The following is a 20,287-nucleotide window of genomic DNA, read 5'->3' on the forward strand; positions in this document are numbered from 1 at the left end:
GCACCCTAACGCTGCCACCCCTCTCCCCAGGCTGGAGTGGGTGGAGATCATCGAGCCACGCACGCGCGAGCGCATGTACGCCAACCTGGTCACGGGCGAGTGCGTGTGGGACCCGCCGGCCGGCGTGCGCATCAAGCGGACCAGCGAGAACCAGTGGTGGGAGCTCTTCGACCCCAACACGTCGCGCTTCTACTACTACAACGCCACCACCCAGCGCACGGTGTGGCACCGGCCGCAGGACTGCGACATCATCCCCCTGGCCAAGCTGCAGACCCTGAAGCAGAACACCGACTCCCCCAGAGCCTCGGCTGAGAACAGCCCTGGGAGGGGCAGCAGCGTCAGCCACGACGGCAGCACCAGCTCGTCCCTGGAGCCTGAGCTGGATGCCGGCGACAAGGTGCAGGAGAGTCTGGGGCGAGCCAGCCGGCAGGCCGTGCTCGGGGCGGTGAAGGAGGAGAGCGGCAGGTGAGGCCGGGCCGGACGCGGGGGGGGGGGGGGGGGGTGCAGGGGCCGCGGGGGGCCGCAGCAGCCTGCCTCCTGGGGGTGGGACCCTGTGCAGGGAGGAAGGGCCGCGCTCCCCTGCCCCCGCTGGGGGCGGAGCCAGGCAGGCAGCGAGGGCTGCTCTGCTCCGCTCTCCGGACCTGTTGCCTGGGGCTGGAGGTTACCTGGCCACTTGTGAAATTGCTTGGTGTTTTCCGCGGGGGGAAGTGCGAGCGTGGCTTCGGGACCCCAGAGCCGCCCCGCAGAGTACGCGTGAGGAGGGGGTGCCTTCCCCAGGCAGACCAGCCTGTTGGTCTTGGGACACAGGGGATCCGTACCGAGCACCCCTGCCCAGGCTTGACAGATCTCGCCAGCATCCTGGGAGGGAGGTGAGGGGGTCACCCCCGTTTTACAAAGGAAGGACTGAGGTGGTCGGCAGCGAGGCGGAGCCCAGGAAGTGTCTGCCCTCTCCAGCGGCCGCCGTGGCTGTGTGCAGAGGTGACTGTTTGCCTTCCTGGACTGGAGAACAGTGAGGGCTTCCACCTCCTGCTGGCCTCGCACATCTGGACATCTCCCCCCAGCTCTTGTGGCCCACCGCAAGTGCCCAGAGCCTGAACCCCGAGTACCCATTCCCCAGAGGCTGCACCCTGAGTGCCTGTACCCCAGAGCTGGCACTCAGCAGACCCTGTCCCAGGCACCAGAGTCAACCCCAGGGCCCAGCTCTCAAGGGACCAAGTTCAGAAGGAATGGCCGGATGACATGTGCCCTGGAGAAAACAAACAGGCTGGAAGTTACCAGAAAGAAGCCAGGGAGGATCTGGAATTGGAGGCTGGGCGGGGACAGGGTGGCGGGAAAGGGGCTGGGCAGGCTGGGTTTCACTTGGGGACGGTGGAAATCACAAAGCAGTCGAAAGCGGACTTACACGGTGGGTCCATTTGCTTCTTGGAGAATGACGTGTCAGGCCAGGGACGGTGGCGTCGTGTGCCGAGGGTGCAGGGGGCAGACGGCAGAGGTGGACGTGCTGCTCCCGTACAGCACGGGGAGCCAGACACGCGTGGGGGCAGGTCAGTGTGGGTGCTGGACACACACTGGGCTTGGGCCAGAGCCTGAGGCCTGGGCAGGTGGGCCTGAGTGGGCTGACAGGCTGTTTGGGAGCTGTCCTCAGGAGCCAGAGCCCGGGATGAGCCCCAAGGAGGAAGCCAACGGCTGAGTTTTAAAAGCAGCCGTCCGCCCTTCTGGTGTCCTCCTGGAGCTCAGGCGGGCTGCTTCCTCCCGCCCCGCGGATCTGACAGCCTTTGGGCTCAGATACCCTCCCGTTTGCCTTGGGTTGTGGTGGGTGCTGGCTCATCCTTGCAGTCAGGTGAAGGGACTGGACTCTTTAGGATTCTGTTGACCAACGTGCCCAGCACCCATGCCCGCTATCTGTGGGTGGGAGCGTCTTCTTTCCAAAAGTGTCCTGGATGCAGCGTGGTGACTCGGATCATGGGGTCGGCTTGGGATCGGGTTCCCACAAGAAGCCCTGTTCGGACATGGATTAGAATTGTGTTGGATTTGTGAGGAGTAGGCACCATCCCATAGATGAAGGTGGTGCATTTTACACTTCTTTCCACAAAGGACTTGCATATTTTTTAAGGTTTATTTTTAGGTACCATATAAAGTCATATGATCGTTACTGGTATACAGATGTGAATTTTTATTTGTCAGGCCTGTTTTTACACTTTTGCTGCACTCTCGTTAGTTTCAGTAGCGTTCACCGTCTGTCTCCTGGGTTGCCTGTGACACTGGCCAGCTGTCCCAAGCTGGTCAGCACTTTCACAGTGAGGATGAACCAGGGAGGGCTTGTCCCTGTGCTCAGGCTGCTGGCCTGCTGTCCGTGTAGCACTGTGACACTGGCCATCAGGCTGCAGCATCCCTTTCTATTATTAGGCTTTTTAGCACGAATGGATGCGGAACCTCATCCAGTACATTTTCTTAGTCTATTGTGGGTTGAATTTTGTCCCCCAAAAGATATGCTGAAGTCCTAATTCTCAGCACCTGTGAATGTGGCCTTATGGAGAAATAGGGCTGCTGCAGACATCATTAGTTAAGCTGAGATGGGGCCACACTGGAGTGGGCAGGGCCCTAGTCCCGCAGGACTGGCGTCCTTGCAAGAAGACAGAGATGCACAGGACAGTACCCTGACGGCCGAGGCAGAGGCTGGAGCCCTGTGGCCGCAAGCCGAGGGACGCCAAGGATGGCTGGCCCCACCGGAAGCTGGATGGGGGCCTGAACAGACTCCCTCCAAGCATCCAGGAGGAGCCGGCCCTGTTGGCACCTTGATCCTGGGCTTCCAGCCTCCAGGACCGTGAGAGAGTGAATGTCTGTTCTTCTAAGATGCCCACTTTGTGGTGCTGGCTCCAGCAGCCCCAGGTACTGCTACAATCAGCATTTTTAAACAGTCGTCTCTCTCATGTGTTCCTGGGATACTCTGTGTAATTTTTAAAATAGATTCAGGTGGCGAATATTTTATTTAGGATTTTTTTCCATGTTGATAAGTGAAAATGGCCTATACTTTTCTCCTTGTTCTGTGTGTCCTGGCTTTTTATCAACAGTGGGAGTGTTTCCTCTGAAACGTTGTCTGTTGCTAGAGTGTCTGGCAAAGAGCACTTGCTCACCAGCCAGGCCTGTGACCTGTGTGGATGGAGTTTTAACTACTGGTTTCTGTTCTTTACTGCTTGCAGGAATGTTCAGGCATTTACTGTCTGAAATCCTATTTTATGGAGGCCTGCTGATCTAAGTCACAGACACGTTGGCATAGGCTGCCCTGGTGCTGCCCCTTCCTTCGTGGACGTTTGTCCACACAGGCCCTTCGCTCCTGCTGCCGTGCCTTGTGCCGGTTCCTGGAGGATTTCCACGTGCTCAGTCTTCTCAGAGAACCCGCTCCGGCTCTCAAGAGCCTCTTTTGTGTCACTGCTCTTCTATTTATTGGACATTTTTTTCTCAGTCTTTTACTAACTTATTGTTGGAAACTTAACTCATCTATTTTCACTGTTTCTTCTGAAATGGACTTTTGAAGTCATGCTTCCCTCAGCATACTACTTTAGTTTTATTACACAACTCTTGGTATGTAGAATTTTCATTGTTCAATTTTAAATATTTTCTACTTTTAACTATGATTGCTTTTTTGGCTCGTTTGTAATTTAGAAATGTCTTAATTTCCAAAACTGTAGGTTACTCTCCATTCTTGTTCTTGATTGTGAACTTAATTTCATTTTGGCCAGAAAGCATGATTTTTTTTTTGAGACTTGCTTTGTAGCCTAAATCCTGAATTTTTATAAATGATTTCAGGACTACTTCAAAAATTTCTGTTCTCTGTTAGGTCCAGGGTTCTCTGTGTGTTTGTTAGGTCAAATCTGTTAATTGTGTCAATTGAGTTTCTTACTAATTTTTTGTCTACCTGATGTATCGATTCTGAGAGGTAAAGTCTCCCCACACGGTGGAACTGGTCTGTCCCTCCTTCCTGTCTCGCATTGCTGCTGCCTGTGTGCGGAAGCTGTGGGCCGGCTGCATATGGATTTGCAGTTAGGTGTCCTGATGCGTTTTTCCTTTGTCGTTACGTTGTCTACCTGCTGATGTTTTTTGCCTTGAAGTGTGCTTTGGAACTGGCGTCGGCCAGTTTCTCCGTGGTTAGTATTTGCCTCTGAATGGCAGCCCTTTCCCATGCGCTTTAGGTGTGTTTCTCATCAGTAACCTGTAGGGTTAGGGTCATGCTTCACCCATTCCATCACCTGTCCTTGGTCTGGCGGGATGGTTGCGGGGGTGCTTCCTGGGAATCCCTGATACGGCGACAGGATGTGGTTTACCATCCTCGTATCCTCCAGGCCCTGGCTCTTCCTGTCATCCTTCTTCCTGCATCGTCCCCAAACTGCTCCATGCGTGCATCCACCGCCCAGCGTGTTCCTGTGCACGGCGGGCTGTGGGCTGTGCTCCCGCCGCAGGACACTGCTCTTAAGCTGCGTGCACCCTGCAGCCCGGGGCAGCTCTGCACCTCCTCCTCTGTGCCCGGGGCCCGGGTGGGAGCGTTTGGGGTGAGTGACCGGCAGGGCGGCCCTGGACCAGGCTTACCCAGCAGATCTGGTCAGGCAGAATCTCGCAGACGTGAATCGGCTGCTTCTGCCTTTCGCACACTTTCTTCTGGAGCTGCTGGCTGACTTCAGTGTGCAGGAGCCCTCATGGACCCCAGGGCTCAGCTCCTCCCCTCGGAGTGCCTGCTGACTGGTCCCTGGTGTCCTTGATTTTGACGCAACCAAATTTGCCATTATTTTCGCCCTATGGTTTTTCTTTTTCTTTTTTATTTATAATAAATTTGTTTATTTATTTTTGGCTGCGTTGGGTCTTCGTTGCTGTGCACGGGTTTCTCAAGTTGCGGCGAGGTGAGCGGGGGCTACTCTTGGTTCCGGTGCACGGGCTTCTCGTTGCAGTGGCTTCTCTTGTTGCGGAGCACGGGCTCTAGGCACACAGGCTTCAGTAGTTGCGGCGTGCAGGCTCTGTAGTTGTGGCTCGTGGGCTCTAGAGTGCAGGCTCAGTAGTTGTGGCGCACGGGCTTAGTTGCTCCGCGGCATGTGGGATCTTCCCGGACCAGGGCTCGAACCCATGTCCCCTGCATTGGCAGGCGGATTCTTAACCACTGCACCACCAGGGAAGCCCGTGGTTTGTTTTTAATGTTTTGCTTAGAAAGTTCTTTCTTGGCCTGGGCCCAGAGGTATTCGCTTATATGTCTTGTGTTAATTTTATAGTTTTCTCTTCCACGTGGAGGCCTAGGTCTGCCTGGTGCCACCTTCGTGTGTGGCCAGAAGGATCCTCGTTCTGTCTTCTCCCCGGCCCACCCGTGCCACACGTCACTTTCTCTCCCTGCAGCGCCGTCAGTCTGCTCTTTGGGCACCACCCAAGCCTCGTGTGTGCTAGGAAGCGTCCCTGTCTCCTCTTTGTACTTAAGAGCATCTTAGCTAGTTGTGGGCTTTTCTTCTATCATTTAAATCCTAGAGTTCAGATTCCTCAGAAAACCCAGGGGGCTATTGCATGGACTACAGTATAGTGTAAACATAACTTTTTTGTGTGTGTGTGGTACGCGGGCTTCTCACTGTTATGGCCTCTCCAGTTGCGGAGCACAGGTTTCGGACGCGCAGTCTCAGCGGCCATGGCTCATGGGCCCAGCCGCTCCGCGGCATGTGGGATCTTCCCAGACCGGGGCACGAACCCGTGTCCCCTGCATTGGCAGGCGGACTCTCAACCACTGCGCCACCAGGGAAGCCCCTAAACATAACTTTTGTTTGCACTGAGATACCAGAACGTTCATGTGACTGGCTTTATTGTAGTGATCTGGGACTAAACCTGCAGTACCTCTGAGGTTCACCAGTAGTTTGAGCTCAGAAAACATATCTGCTGCAAAACTGTGTGGGAATGGAGATCTTCTTGTTTTAATTTTTGTGGCACGGGAAGGAGATGATAGAACAGCCTCTGATATTATTTGTGACTCACGTTCACTGTAGTCAAGATGACTCTACTGCAGTCTCGGTATCTCATATAAGCTCTGTTTGCCTTATAATTTTAGGTTGAATTCATTGAAAAACATTCTCAAATCTGAAAAAAAAACCCTCATATTCAATGTTTGATGATAGTGGTCGAGTAGAGGTTTTTCTCAAACAGAAAATTTCAGTCTAGGTCGTGAGTTTTTTAAAAAACTGCAGTAAAACTTTCCCCTTTCAAGCTGTTAAACTGTTGTGTAGTAGGTCAAGTCGGGATGTTTCGCTTCTATTTCTGACAAAAATCCCTGGAACTGGTGATGGCAAAGTCCAGGAGAGCAGAGGAAGTTCTCAGCCGATGCTGCTGTCTCGTGACGCGTGATGGGTTTGGTGTGTTCTGCAGAGCACCTGCCAGTGAAGGGTATGGCGTGTACCCTTAAACACCCACCCTGGGCTTCCCTGGTGGCGCAGTGGTTGAGAGTCCGCCTGCCGATGCAGGGGACACGGGTTCGTGCCCCAGTCCGGGAAGATCCCACATGCCGCGGAACGCGGATCCCTCATGCCGTGAGCCATGGCCGCTGAGCCTGCGCGTCCGGAGCCTGTGCTCCACAACGGGAGAGGCCACAACAGTGAGAGGCTCGCGTACCGCAAAACAAACAAACAAACAAACAAACAACAACAACAACAAAAAAAACACCCACCCTGTGCAGGCCTTGTGGGTTCCCAGCTGAGCTTCTTCTGACACGCGTGTTTCAGCATGATCAGTTGTTAACACATCTTAGCAGATTCCACTTCAGGTTGGACTGCATTAGGTATTTTCTCAGCTTCTTTGGCAGTACTTTCAGCTGCAGTTGCTCCACAGAGAGGACTCCTGGAGGCCAGTTTCTCAGTCACTTCAGACTCAGTGTTGACTGCTTGAGTGAAGTAGCAGCTGCAGAGCGGTGTCCGGAGCCCGGGGACCCTCTGATCCGTGGCTGCTGTCGCTGCTCTCACTGTCCTTGACTCTTCAAGACTGTCCGTGCCGAAAGGCTGGTAGTCTGACACAGGTTTGTTTTCTCTGGACGCATAACTTTCGCTGCTGCAGTCAACACAATTTAATAAACTCATCATTGGTGAACAGCATTCCTTGCTTTCCTTGCTTGGCTAACAAATGAGCCCCTTGGGAGCTTACTTGGTGTAAGGGTCCTTTTCGTTTTCATTTTGTGAAGTAATGCTGCTGCAATGAGGTTTCCATTTCGAACTCTGACTGTTGTGCACTTTGGGACATTGCAGTGCTTCCAGCAGGGCTGTGTGTCCTACCGACCCAGCAGCAAAGAGCCCGCATGCCACGGCGCCTGAAAGGCACAGCAGTACATGCCCACTCTCTTCGTGTGGCATTGTGGATAGGCAGGGTAGTAAAAGCGTCAGTGAAATGTCATGGGTCGGCCATGCGTGTGGCACTCAGGCCAATGAGGTGCAGCTGCATCGCCGGGCCTGCGCCACGCTGAGTGATGCAAGCACCTCCTGTGGTCTCTGCCGTGGCCACGCACATCACTGTTGCAGATGAGCGAATGGGACTGTGTTCCCACGTCGTGTTCCTGACGGACACTGGAATTTGAACCTCGTGTAGTTTTCACATTTCACACACAAAAAAATTTTAATATATAAACCATTCTTAGCTCACCTGCTATACAAAAACGGGCAGCAGGCTGGACGTGGCCCACAGGCTGTAGTTAGCTGCCCCCTGACCTGAAGGGGCGTGCAGGCTTCCTGGCATGGCCAGCCCACGGGGCCTGGTGGCCCGGCCCGAGCCCCTCTGTGTCCCACTCCTCACCACCCGCTGCGTCTCAGCACAGTGGCCTCTTCCTGTTCCCGGGCTATGCCCAGCTCGGCCCCCTTGTCGGCCCGCTTTCCTGTCCACAGCTCAGATGCACCCCCCTAGAGAACCATCCCTGGAGCTGTTTCCGGTCTGGTCCTACAGTGGCCTGAGGTTCTAGTTCGTTCTGCAGTGGACTGCACCCGGAGTGTGAGCCCTGTGGGAGCAGAAGTGTGTCGGCCTCACCTGCCTCAGGTTGCAGCCCCGGCCCAGGCCCAGCCGCAGCTCATCGGCCGGAGCCCCAGCTCTGAGGTGGACCTGGGCCGTAGTGGGCTGTCCCTGTAGGAGGGCGGTGGGCCTCCAGTCCGTTCAATCCTTTCAACGTTCCCAAGAAATACTCAGACCAGATGAAGGGGACGACTTTGTGGGCAGGAGCTGTGGATGAGAAACTAAAAGGACAGCACCCACATTCTGGAAAGTGAAAGAAAGGCATGTTATTTTTGATGTATCGTGTTTCTAAATGGTTGCACTTCTGTTCACGTCTCTGTTTTATTTTGCTGTGTTTCAGTTCCTCACCGTCAGGAGGTCTTCTTGAGAAGGACTATGAGATTTACCAGGACTACAGTGTGGACGGCCACCTTCTCCACTGCAGGTAGGGCCCCTGCCTCAGGCCTGGCCCTGTCTCATGACCCGGGGATGGTTTTCCTGGCAGCTCTTCGGTGAGCTGGAGGAGAGTCTGGCTCAGCAGGACGTGCACAGCACGCAGGGCCCTGCCCCAGCCAGTGGAACGTGAGGAGAGGTCGTCAGGGCCACCAGCGCCGGGGCAGAGTGGCCCCAGGCCCGCATGGCAGCTGCCGTTCACTGCGCAGTTTGGGGAGCTGTTGAGTCCGTGGTACCGGCCCTGGCCCCTGGCAGACTCCTCAGGGGCTCTTCAGCATGTGGTCTCCCTGGGAGCTCTGGGCCACACATCGGAGTGTTTCCCTGGCCACGTGGGGAAGACTGGTGCCAGCCGAAGGGAAGGGAGGAGGCTCGCCTCCCTCGGCCCTGGGTTGGCCTTGCAGGGCGTTGGGGTTTCTGGATACGACCCTCAGGACTCTGGGCACAGCAGCCGTCGGTCTGGGCAGGGGCCATCCCTTGGTCAGCTCGTGTGTCCAGGCTGGAGGAAGCACCTGCCCTGCAGCCGAGGGGGGCCGGGCCAGGTGCTAGGCCGCTGGTGGCCTGGGTGCCCCCAGCACAGGCCAGCAGGATTAATGTGAATTGTGGAGGGATTTGCAGGTGCGAGGGGCCTCTGGCAGTCTGCTCGGTTTAGAGATTGAGCTTGCAAGTGGTGACCGGGCTTGTTGATGTGGGAAGGGATCTGAGCCTGCGTGGGGCCAGTGGTGTGGTGGTGTCCACAGATGTGTTTTGTGGCCTCCCATGTTCTCCTTGGTAAAGGGGTGCGGTGGCTGACGGGCAGGGCCTCACCCCGGCTGCAGGGCAGGGCAGGTCCCCGGACGTGTTTCTTCCTGGGCAGTGAGTCCTGCTCTTGCCGGCTGCGCGTCACAGCCCTGGGCTCTGCGGGACGCACGTGCCACCTGCTGTGTGGTGGCCCGGCACTGCCCTGGCCCTGCCATCCCGGTGCCACCTGGGCCGGGCGTGAGAGCAGCTCCCTCAGCCAGACAGAGCGGGAAGGACAGGAAGACTGTTGAAGAGGGGGCTGTGTGCCAGCGGCCGTGCAGCCTGGCTCAGGGCACGTCAGGGGCCTGCGGTTTGCTGGGTGGTCAGAGGACCACGTGGCTCCGGTTTTCTGACGTGGTCTCTTCTTGTTGCGCGTGAGCTGCGCCCGCATCTCGGGCAGAGGCTTCCCTCCAGACCCACACGGCAGCCGTCCCAGCCCCGCTTCCCTGCTGCCCTTTCCCGGTTCTGGGGGCCGCATGTGGAGCAGCGCTTCCCTGAGGAGGCGTCTCCTTCTTCTTTGGAGAACAGGCGACTGCCCTGAGCTGAGCGGAGGCCCCGCCCGCCCGCTCCAGCACTTCCCCGGGCGTGGGAGGCCGCCTCTCCCCTCGTGGGCCGGAAGCCTTCTCGGAACAAGGGCGTGGGGCGGCGTCTCTCGCCTGGGTGCCTCCGCCCGAGCAGAGCCAACAGGGGGTTAGGGGTCGAGAGAGAAGCATGGGACTCCTGGTCTGGGGAGCCATGAGGAGACGGAGGGGCCGGCGGGCGGGCGGCTAGAGAGGGCGCGGTGGGGGGCCCTGCGAGGCTGCGGGGCTGCGAGGGGCCGGCCTGTGGGGCAGGAAGTGAGGCCGCCTGCGCGGGGGCGGGTGGTTGAGGCCGGCGTCTGCTCTGTGACCCAGGCGGCCCTCGTTTTCCGGTAAGACAGGGAGCCCGTGACCCCGAGGCCTGCCTTGGGGATGGAGTCAGAGGCTCCTGTGCGGGTGATCCGCCCTCAGCCAGGGGTGCCGTCTGCCGGGCACCTTCCTTCCTGCTGCCCCGTTCCCGCCTCTGCCCTGACTCGATGGAAGCCCTCTGGGCCCTGGAGTAGACTGTGCTCTGGACTCCGCCCGACACGACACACTCTCCCACACTCCTCATTCCGCAGCCCCGCCACCCTCGCCCCGCAGAGGGGCGGGGTCCCTCCTGCCAAGGGGTGAAAAGATGCGCAAACTAACGCTTCCCAGTTGCTGAGTGTTTCCTGTGTGCCAGTGCTGAGCTAAGGACTTTATCGTATGCGCAACTGCACCTCGTGTTGTTTAATCCTCGTAGGAATTGATGAGGACCCGGGGACAGAGCCGGGAGGTGATTTCCCTCAGCCTGCAGCCAGGGAACAATGGCCTGGAGTGCAGCCACAGATCTCTCTGACTCCAGAGCTGGCTCTCTGGGTCTGCTGCCCTCCGCCCTCGCTCTGCCTGCTTGGCCTGGGGGGCCGGCCGGGAGCAGCCTCCGGCAACCGGGAGTGGAGCCCTGCTGCAGTCTGACTTCTCCCCTGGGTAATGAGGTCAGGCTGCAGGGTTTGGTCCTAGTCATGCTGGAGCAGGCTGCCCGGCCCGAGGCCTCTCACTCTCACCCTGATCGCACATGCTGACCCTGGTTCTCTAAGTCCTGCCTCACCCACGCCCAGTAATTAGGACTCATGGCCTTATCCAGAAAGCCCCAGCCTCAGTCAGAGGATAAAGGCGGAGGACCAGACTACACAACTGGTTTCTTAAGACGCTTGGGATTTCTCCTTTCTGTGATGGTGGATTCACTTAACTGAGACCAGCCTGTACAACAAGAACAAAATAGACCAAATATTCCTGCAGGCATCCGAGGAGCCAGGACGTGTGGCCAAGGTCTGGCAGTCATTGCAGCCCAGCACACGTGTCACCGCCTCAGGAGCCACAGAGGGGACCTTGGCAGCATTCCATGTTTCTACTGGGACTCCTGAAAGGCTACACGAAGGCATAGGGTGAGCCATAAGTAGACCAGTCTTCGAATAGACGCCCGAATTCCAGTCAGCTCAGTCCCAGATGGGATTCAGGTGATCGATCTGCCCTTATCCCAGCTGCCTGCTAAGAAACAAAAGTAAACCAGAGCCTCAAATTATCTCAATAGGTTTTCATACACAGTCACCAGAATTTCAGTCTAAAATTGCCAGAACTGATTAGGGACAAAAACAGAAAGTAGAAACAGACCCACCAGAGATCTATATTTTGGAGTTATCAGACACTCACTTTAATAAATATGATTCATTTGTACAAGATATTAAATGGCAGTTTTTCCAAATCAAATAATTTCATCAAGATAGATCACATGGGCTTCCCTGGTGGCGCAGTGGTTGAGAGTCTGCCTGCCAATGCAGGGGACACGGGTTCGTGCCCCGGTCCGGGAGGATCCCACATGCCGCGGAGCGGCTGGGCCCGTGAGCCATGGCCGCTGGGCCTGCGCCTCCAGAGCCTGTGCTCCGCAAAGGGAGAGGCCACAACAGTGAGAGGCCCACGTACTGCAAAAAAAAAAAAAAAGAAAAGATAGATCACATTCTAGGCCATAAAACACAGCTTAACAAATTAAAAGAAAAGAAATAATACAGTATCTGCTCTCAGACCACAATGGAATTAAACTAGAAATCAGTAACAGAAAGATAGCTGGAAAACCCCCAGATACTTGCAAGTTAAACAACACACTTCTGAATATCACATGGGTCAAAGAAGAAATCTCAAGAGAAATTTTAAACTATTTTGAACTGAATAAAAATGAAAACACAACTTAAAATTTGTGGGGTGTGATAAAGGCAGTACTTAGAGGGAAATTTATATCAGTGCATATATTAGAAAAGTACATATATTAGAAAAGAAGAAAGATCTAAAATCAATCATCCAAGTTTTCATTCTTGGAAACTAGGAGAAGATGAGCAAATTAAGTACAAAGTAAGCAGAAGAAAAGATAGATATTAAAAATTAGAGCAGAAATCAATGAAATTGAAGTAGGAAATTAATGGAAAAAAATCAATGAAATGAAAACCTGGTTCTTTGAAATGATGAATAAAACCAATAAGCAGTAGCCAGTCTAAGAAAAAGAGAGAAAGGACACAAATTATTAATATCAGGAATGAAAGAAGCGATATCACTAAAGATTCCTTGGACACTAAAAAGAAAATACAGGGAATTCCTTGGTGGTCCAGTGGTTGGGACTCTGCGCCTTCACTGCTGAGGGCCCCAGGTTCGATCCTTGGTCAGGGAACTAGGATCCCGCAAGATGCGTGGCCAAAAAAACAGAAATAAAAATAAAATACAGGGATGCTATGAACAACCCTGTGCACACAGACTTGATAACCTAGGTGAAATAAACCAATTCTTTAAAAGACACAGTCTGCCAAAACTCATATGACAAGAAATAGACAATCTGAATAGGTCTGCATCTGTTAAAGAAGTTGAATCAATAATTAATAATCTTCCAAAACAGAAAGGACCAGGCCCAGATGGGTTCACTGGTGAGTTCTACCAAACATTTATGGAAGAAATTATACCAGTTCTTTACAGTCTCTTTCAAAGGATAGAAGCAGAGGGAATACTTCCTAACTCATTCTATGAGGTCAGTATTACGCTAATATCAGAATCAGAAAAACACATTACAAGAAAATTACAGACCAGTCTCTCTTATGAACATGGATATAAAAATCCTCAACAAAATATTAGCAAATCAAATCCACCACTGTATAGAAAGAATTACACACCATGACCAAGTGGGATTTATCCTAGTTATGCAAGGTTGGTTCAACATTTGAGAATCAGTAATACTCCATTACATCAATAGGCCAAAGAAGAAAAATCCATGATCGTATCAGCCGATGCAGAAAAAGCATTTGGCAAAAATCCAACACCCATTCATGATTTAAAAAAAAAAAAACCCTCAGTAAACTAGGAACTAGAGAGGAACTTCCTTAACCTGATGAAGAATTTCTATAAAAAATTTACAGCTAACATCATACTTAGGAGTGAGAAGGTCAAAGCTTTCCCACTAAGACCAGGAGCAAGACGAGGGTTTCCCTTCTGACCTCTGCTTTTCAGCATCGTATTGGAAGTCCTTGCTAATGCAGTAACACAAGAAAAAGAAATAAAAGGTATACGGATTGGGAAGGAAAAAATAAAACTGTCCTTGTCTACAGATGACATGATCATCTATGTAGAAAATCCTAAAGAACTGACAAACTCCTAGAACTAAGTGATTATGGCAAGGTTGTAGGATATAAGCTAAATATACAGAAGTCAATTGCTTTCCTATATACTAGCAATGAACAAGTGGAATTTGAAGTTAAAATCAATAGCATTGACATTAATATCCCCCCCAAATGAAATAGGTATATATCTAACAAAATATGTGAAAAATCTATGTGAGAAAAACTGTAAAATTCTGATGAAAGATATCAAGGAAGAACTAAATAAATGGAGTAAGATGTCACTTCTTCCCAACTTGATCTATATGTTCAATGCAGTCTCAGTCAGCATCCCAGCAGGTTGTTCTGTGGATATTGACAAAGTGATAATAAAATTTCTATGGAAAACACACCATTGTAAAGCAATTATACTCCAATAAAGATGTTAAAAAAATTTCTATGGAGAGGCAAAAGATACAGAACAGCCAACACAATATTCAAGGAGAACAAAGTTGGAGGAATAATACTACCCGAGTTCAAGATTTACTACAAAGCTACCATTATCAGGACAGTGTGGTATTGGTAAAAGAATAGATAGATAAATAGAATAGACTGGAGAAACAACCAATAGACCCCCATAAATATAGTCAAGTAATCTTTGACAAAGGGGCAAAGGCAATGCAACGGAGCAAAGATGGTCTCTTCAACAGATGGCGCTGGAACAACTGAACGTTCACAGGCAAGAAAATGAATCTGGACACATTCCTTACACCCTTCATGGAAATTAACTCAAAATGGATCACAGACCTAAATGTAAAACACAAAACTAACTCCTAGAAGGTAACGGAGGAGAAAACCCAGATGACCTTGGGTTTGGCAGTGACTTTTTAGGTACAACGTCCAAGGCATGATTCATGAAAGAAACAATTGATAAGCCGGACTTCATTAAAATTAAAAATTTCTGCTCTGCGAAAGACAGTGTCAAGCGAATGAGCAGACAAGCCATAGACTGGGAGAAAACGTTTGCAAAAGACACAAATGATAAAGGACTGTTATCTGAAATATACAAAGAACTCTTAAACCCCAGCAGTAAGAAAACAACCTGATTTTAAAATGGGCCAAAGGGACTTCCCTCGTGGCACAGTGGTTAAGAATCCACCCGCCAGTGCAGGGGACACGGGTTCAAGCCCTGGTCCGGGAAGATCCCACATGCCGCAGAGCAACTAAGCCCGTGCGCCACAACTACTGAGCCTGTGCTCTAGAGCCCACGAGCCACAGCTACTGAGCCCACGAGCCACAGCTACCGAGCCCACGTGCCTAGAGCCCGTGCTCCGCAACAAGAGAAGCCACCACAACGGGAAGCCCGCGCAGCGCAACGAAGAGTAGCCCTGGCTCGCCGCAGCTAGAGAAAGCCCGCACACAGCAACAAAGACCCAATGCAGCCGACAAATAAATAAATAAATAATGTAAAAGGAAAATCTTTAAAGCAGCCAGGAGTCTCTTGGGGTGGGGGAGCAGGTGGCAGAGGTGAGCCCCACTCATCTCTCTGGGACTTGGTCCGGCCCGTCGTGGCTGGTACAGCTGTGGGACGTGGTGCAGACCTTCAGTGGGCGGATATGGTGTGTGGTCAAGTCCGTGTATCCCGAGGGGCAGTGTCACTCATGTCACCAGGCAAGTGAGGCTCAGAAGAGGCTGAGCGTCTTGGGTGGCCCCCTGCGCTCGGTGGCGGGGCCATGATTTGGGCCCCACAGCTCCCCAGCTCTCCCTTAGCCCGATGCAGCCTTTCTCAGGAACTGGGGGACAGTCTTATCGTCTCTGTCCAGGTGCAGAGTGCCGACTGTGTGTGTGGGCAGTCAGAGGAGGGCAGTTAGCCTTTCTGGAGCTCACAGGAGCCTCTGTGGTTGGAATCCAAGGCCTGAGATGCTGATGCACAAGGGATGTGTTGGCCGCCCCTGGTAGGAACACAGGCAGGTGCTGAGCCCGGGAGTGAGGCCTGCAGGGCAGTACTCAGATTCCAAAGCCAGAGAGGCCCCTGGGAGGTCCCCCTCCTGGCTCTTCCTTACAGAAATAGTTCTGTGCCTGGTTCTAGCGTGGGACCAGAGCAGAGACACTCCCAGAGGCCCTGGCAGGGAGTGTTGCCGTGGGCAGCAGCTGGGGTCTGGGGGAAGCTCCTGGATCAGGAGAGCCCCCAGAGGGGAAGGCTGCAGGGAAATGTGTGAGGGGAGTTCCCAGGCCAGGAGGGCAGCTTACTCTAGGCTACAGTGACCAGAGGTCAGGGCCTGTGAAGAGTGCAGAGCTCGCTGCTGGGAGCCCCAGGAGGCACCAGGCCCCCACAGCCTGCAGCCCCCGGGGGGCGGGTGTGAAGAAGACAGTGAGAAATGACCAGGCCTCTGGGCCCTGACCTCAGACACCCATGAGGTCAGCAGGTGGGTAATGGGTCCAGGCTGGCAAAGGGGTCAGATTTCCTCCTCTCCTCCGTAACCTGTTCTCCCTAGGACTTCCCCCAGGTAACCTGTCCCCACCAAGACCTCCCCAGGTAACCTGTTCCCCCCAGGACCTCCCCAGGTAACCTGCCCCCCCCCCAGGACCTCCCCGGGTAACCTGCCCCCCCCGGACCTCCCCAGGTAACCTGCCTCCCCCCCAGGACCTCCCTGGGTAATCTGCCCCCCCCAAGACCTCCCTGGGTAACCTGTTCCCCCCAGGACTTCCCCAGGTAACCTGCCCACCCCCAGGACCTCCCCAGGTAACCTGTACTGCACCGCCCCCCCCCGCCCCCACCAGGACCTCCTCGCTCCGCTGGAACTCGGGCACCAAGGAGCGCATGCTCATCAAAGTTGCCGACAGGGAGCCCAGCTTCCTTTCCCCCCAGGGCAACGGCTACCCCCTGGACAGCCAGCCCAGGGGTCGCTCCCGCAGACCCTCTGGGGGACAGCACTCGCCCAGCCTACAGACCTTCACCTCCGACGCGGACGGCCCTGTCTTCTTCTCAGAGCGGAGGCCGTCACCCTTCCTGAAGAGGGCTGAGCTGGGGAGCTGCTCCCCACTGCTGGCCCAGCCCCGCAAGCCCGCCGCCGACTCTCAGCCGTCCTCCCCGCGTTATGCCTACGAGCCCCCCCTCTACGAAGAGCCCCCCGTGGAGTACCAGGCCCCCATCTATGACGAGCCCCCCATGGATGTGCAGTTTGAGGCCGGCGGGGGCTATCAGGCCGGCTCGCCTCGGCGGTCTCCCAGCCGCAAGCCGCCCAAGCAGGCCTCCGCGTCGCCCTACCAGCAGCTGGTGCTCACCAGGCAGAAGTGCCCCGAGCGCTACCTGAGCCTGGAGTACAGCCCGGCTGGCAAGGAGTACGTCCGCCAGCTGGTGTATGTGGAGCAGGCCGGCTCCAGCCCCAAGCTGCGCGCGGGCCCGAGGCACAAGTACTCGCCCCACCCAGGCGGCGGCTCCCTCTCCCTGCAGCCCAGCCCCTGCCTGCTGCGCGACCAGCGCCTGGGGGTCACGTCCGGGGACTACAGCAGCATGGAGGGGCCCGAGCTGCGGTCCGCCCAGCCGCCCATGCCACTGCCCCAGGCCCAGGACGATGCCATGTCCTGGTCCAGCCAGCAGGACACCATGTCCTCGACGGGCTGCTCCCCCAGCACACGAAAGAGGAAGAGCAGGAACCCCTCTGCGTGCCACACTCCCAGCGCCCTGCCCACCGAGGGCCCCGGGGACCGCGACCCGCTTGGCCAGCAGCCCCTGACCGAGGAGCGGCCCCTGTGCGGCCCCAGCCTGGCACCCACAAGGCGTGCAGAGGGCGAGGCGCGTGAGGGGGACGGGACCCGGGGTGAGGCCGAGCCCTTCCTGGCTCAGGCCCGGCTGGCCTGGGAGGCACAGCAAGCCCGCTTGCACATGAAGCAGAGGGGCAGCTGGGACTCACAGCAGGACGGCTCGGGCTACGAGAGCGACGGGGCCGTGCCGCTGCCCATGCCTGGGCCTGTGGTGCGCGCCTTCAGCGAGGATGAGGCGCTGGCCCAGCAGGAGAGCAAAAAGCACTGGCAGAGGGCCGCCTCGGACCGGCTCGCCTTCCCCCAGGCCCTGCTCGAGAAGAGCGTGTCTGTGCAGACCAGCCTGGCCTCCCCGGAGCCCTACCTCCACCCCTCTCAGGTAGGGGCCGGGCCGCGGCCGGGTCCCCGGGCAGGGGTGGTGTGGCTTCACGGTTCCCAGCAGGCATGAGTGAGGACAGACGGTAGATGCCCCCCAGGCCTCTGCCAGCACGGGGGTCTCTTACCTCAGCTGCTGGCCAGGCCCCACAGTGCTGCCACGTCACCAGGGGGCTAGAGGCCATGTCCTGATTCCAGGCCACAGAGGCCGCCACCTGCCCACTGAGCCCTGAGCCTCTGTTCTACCTGTGAATGGCTCTCAGGTGAGGAGCTGTGCAGGTAGAGCACCAGGCGCTCCTTGGGTGGCTCAGAGCCTGGGGCCAGGACACATTCAGCAAGCCCCCAGGTGGCTCCCAGAACCCCACACTGTAGCTGGAGCCAAAGCAGAAGCCCAGCCTGCGGTGTCTTCCCTGCTCAGTGCTGGGCGTGGGCATCCATCAGGCCCTCGGGATCCTTGTGCACCTTCTGTCCCGGTTGCATGCAAGGAGCATGGTGCCCAGGGCTTGGTGTCGCCCAGTATCCTCGTTCTCACCTCCTGGCCCCTGACCTTTCACACCAGTCTGCTGCCTGAAGCCAAGGCTGAGGGTCTGCCCTGGCCTCTGCTCAGAGCTGGCAGTGGCCACAGGGCCTCCCGGGGTCAGGATCCTCATGTCCACCCCCAGTCCTGGTGGGGAAGACATGCCCAAGAACTACGGCATCTTAGGTGGCCAGCATCCCCCGGGGCACTTAGTGTTCCTCCAGACTGGAGAGCTCAGAGCAGCGTTTCTGTCTGTGGCTTGTAACACAGGAGGACATCAGGACAGATGGGAAGAGGCGGGGGGGCAGGTGGTAGGTGGAGTGTGAACAGCTGCGTCCTGGGGCACCCGGCTCCCAGCATGTGACCTGGACAGCAGGACGCGTGGGCTCCAGGGGCCTGACCGAGGTCCACTCCTGGCGCTGCTCAGGGAGGTACCTTCCCTGCTTTCAAGACCAAGGGGTGGGGAGGCCAGCACGGGTTTGGGGACGAGAGCCCACCTCCCAGACAGAGGGGACAGGAGCCCCTAAAGAGTGTTGGGTGAGGGGCTGTTATTTGAGTGCAGGTACGTGGAGGCTGTTGGTGGCGGGGGTGGGGGTGGGGGTGCGGCTTGGGGCAACGCTCTCCCTTCCCAGCATCACGGGAGCGGAGGGCCGCAGCCCACGGCCCTCTCAGGCCTGGCTCTGCCCCTCTGCATGGCATCGCTCTTCCCGATGCCCGAGACTCCAAACGCTATCTTTGTTGGGGAAAAGGGTGCAGCCGTTGTGGCCCAGAGACATTTGTGTTTCTCTGTCAAATGTTGCATCTGGGGGTTTCTGCTGCTTTGTGGGGCTAACCTTCCCATCTGAACCAGCAGAAGCCAAACAGCCGCGGCAAGGCCAGTAGGAGGCAGCACCTTCCTGCATCCACGCACGGTCCAGCTCCCTGCCTGGGGAGAGCCCTGTGAGCACTGGGGATGCAGCGTCCCTGGGCCCTCTCCCACCTGGGGCTACGGCAGCCCAAGAAGCTGACGAGACACATGCGCGGCTCCCTCCTGCCCCCAGACCCATGCTGGCCACCCCCAAACCTCGGTCTCCAGACCAGGGCAGGCACCTCCCGGAGGCCAAGCCCGCAGGGTAAAAGTCAGAGGGAGGGCTTCTCTGGGTCCCTGTGAGACCAGTACAAGGCGCAGAGCTGGGAGCCCAGGCCCGGCCTCACCCCACCCCACCCCGTCCAGGCCTCTCTCCTACAGCAGCTTCAGGTCCCGCTTGGGGTAGGGGGGCCACATCTCTCACCTGGCTGGGTCACGTGGGGCCCCCACCCCCTCACAGCCCCCCTGTCCTCCCCAGTCTGAGGACCTCGGCACCTGCGCCCAGTTCGAGAGCAGCCGGCAGACCCGGAGCGTGATGCCCAGCGCCAGCTGCGTGTTCCCCACCTTCACACTTCGCAAGCCGTCCTCAGAGACCGACATCGAGAACTGGGCCTCCAAGCACTTCAACAAACACACACAGGGCCTCTTCCGGCGGAAGGTGTCCATTGCCAACATGCTGGCGTGGAGCAGCGAGTCCATCAAGAAGCCCATGATCGTAACCAGCGACCGCCACGTGAAGAAGGAGGCCTGTGAGGTCTTCAAGCTGATCCAGATGTACATGGGCGACCGGCGCGCCAAGGCCGACCCGCTGCACGTGGCCCTGGAGATCGCCACCAAGGGCTGGAGCGTGCAGGGCCTGCGGGACGAGCTCTACATCCAGCTGTGCCGGCAGACCACCGAGAACTTCCGCCTCGAGAGCCTGGCCCGCGGCTGGGAGCTCATGGCCATCTGCCTGGCCTTCTTCCCGCCCACGCCCAAGTTCCACTCCTACCTGGAGGGCTACATCTACCGGCACATGGACCCCGTCAACGACACCAAAGGTAAGACCCAGACAGGGCCCCTGGGCTCTGCCACCAGCTCAGGTACAGGCTGTGGCTAGAGCTTCCGTCTGCGCTGGGTGGCACCTGGCAGCAGCAGGTACACGAACACAGCATCTCCCGGAGGCGCACATCCTTGGCCTCCACTGGGATGCGGGGTCCTCAGGCAGCCCCTTCTCAGCACCGAGGCCCTGAGAAGAGCCACAGGCAGTTGTGACACAGGGTCCCTCCCTGGCCACGGGCTGACAGGTGGGGGTCTGCTTGAGGACCCATGTCTCCGCCAGCCGGCACCCACTCCACTCTGAGGCTACCGTCCTGGTCACCCTGCCTGACGAGGGCAGGGAGGCCAGTCAGCCTGTGTGCACTTA

At 56.2% G+C, this 20,287-nt stretch overlaps 1 protein-coding gene across 19 annotated transcripts in view; it reads left to right on the forward strand.

Moving 5' to 3' along the window:
• The window catches only part of ARHGAP39 (Rho GTPase activating protein 39), a 72,092-nt gene that overhangs the window by 39,318 nt on the left and 12,487 nt on the right, over positions 1-20,287 (forward strand). For 18 of the 19 annotated variants that reach the window (XR_002642236.3, XM_022555290.3, XM_030764195.2 and 15 more), the window contains 4 exons: positions 31-465; positions 8,345-8,428; positions 16,163-17,522; positions 19,361-19,922. Coding sequence is in view for 18 of the 19 variants with exons in the window: in XM_022555290.3 (XP_022410998.1) it covers positions 31-465; positions 8,345-8,428; positions 16,163-17,522; positions 19,361-19,922 (2,441 nt within the window). In the remaining variant the exon portion in view is untranslated. The other variant, XM_022555301.3, reaches the window with a different exon arrangement.

Source organism: Delphinapterus leucas, chromosome 17, assembly GCF_059928025.1.
Source record: "Delphinapterus leucas isolate spDelLeu-1000000601 "Yukka" chromosome 17, BTC_Dleu_Yukka2, whole genome shotgun sequence".
Taxonomy (NCBI): domain Eukaryota; kingdom Metazoa; phylum Chordata; class Mammalia; order Artiodactyla; family Monodontidae; genus Delphinapterus; species Delphinapterus leucas.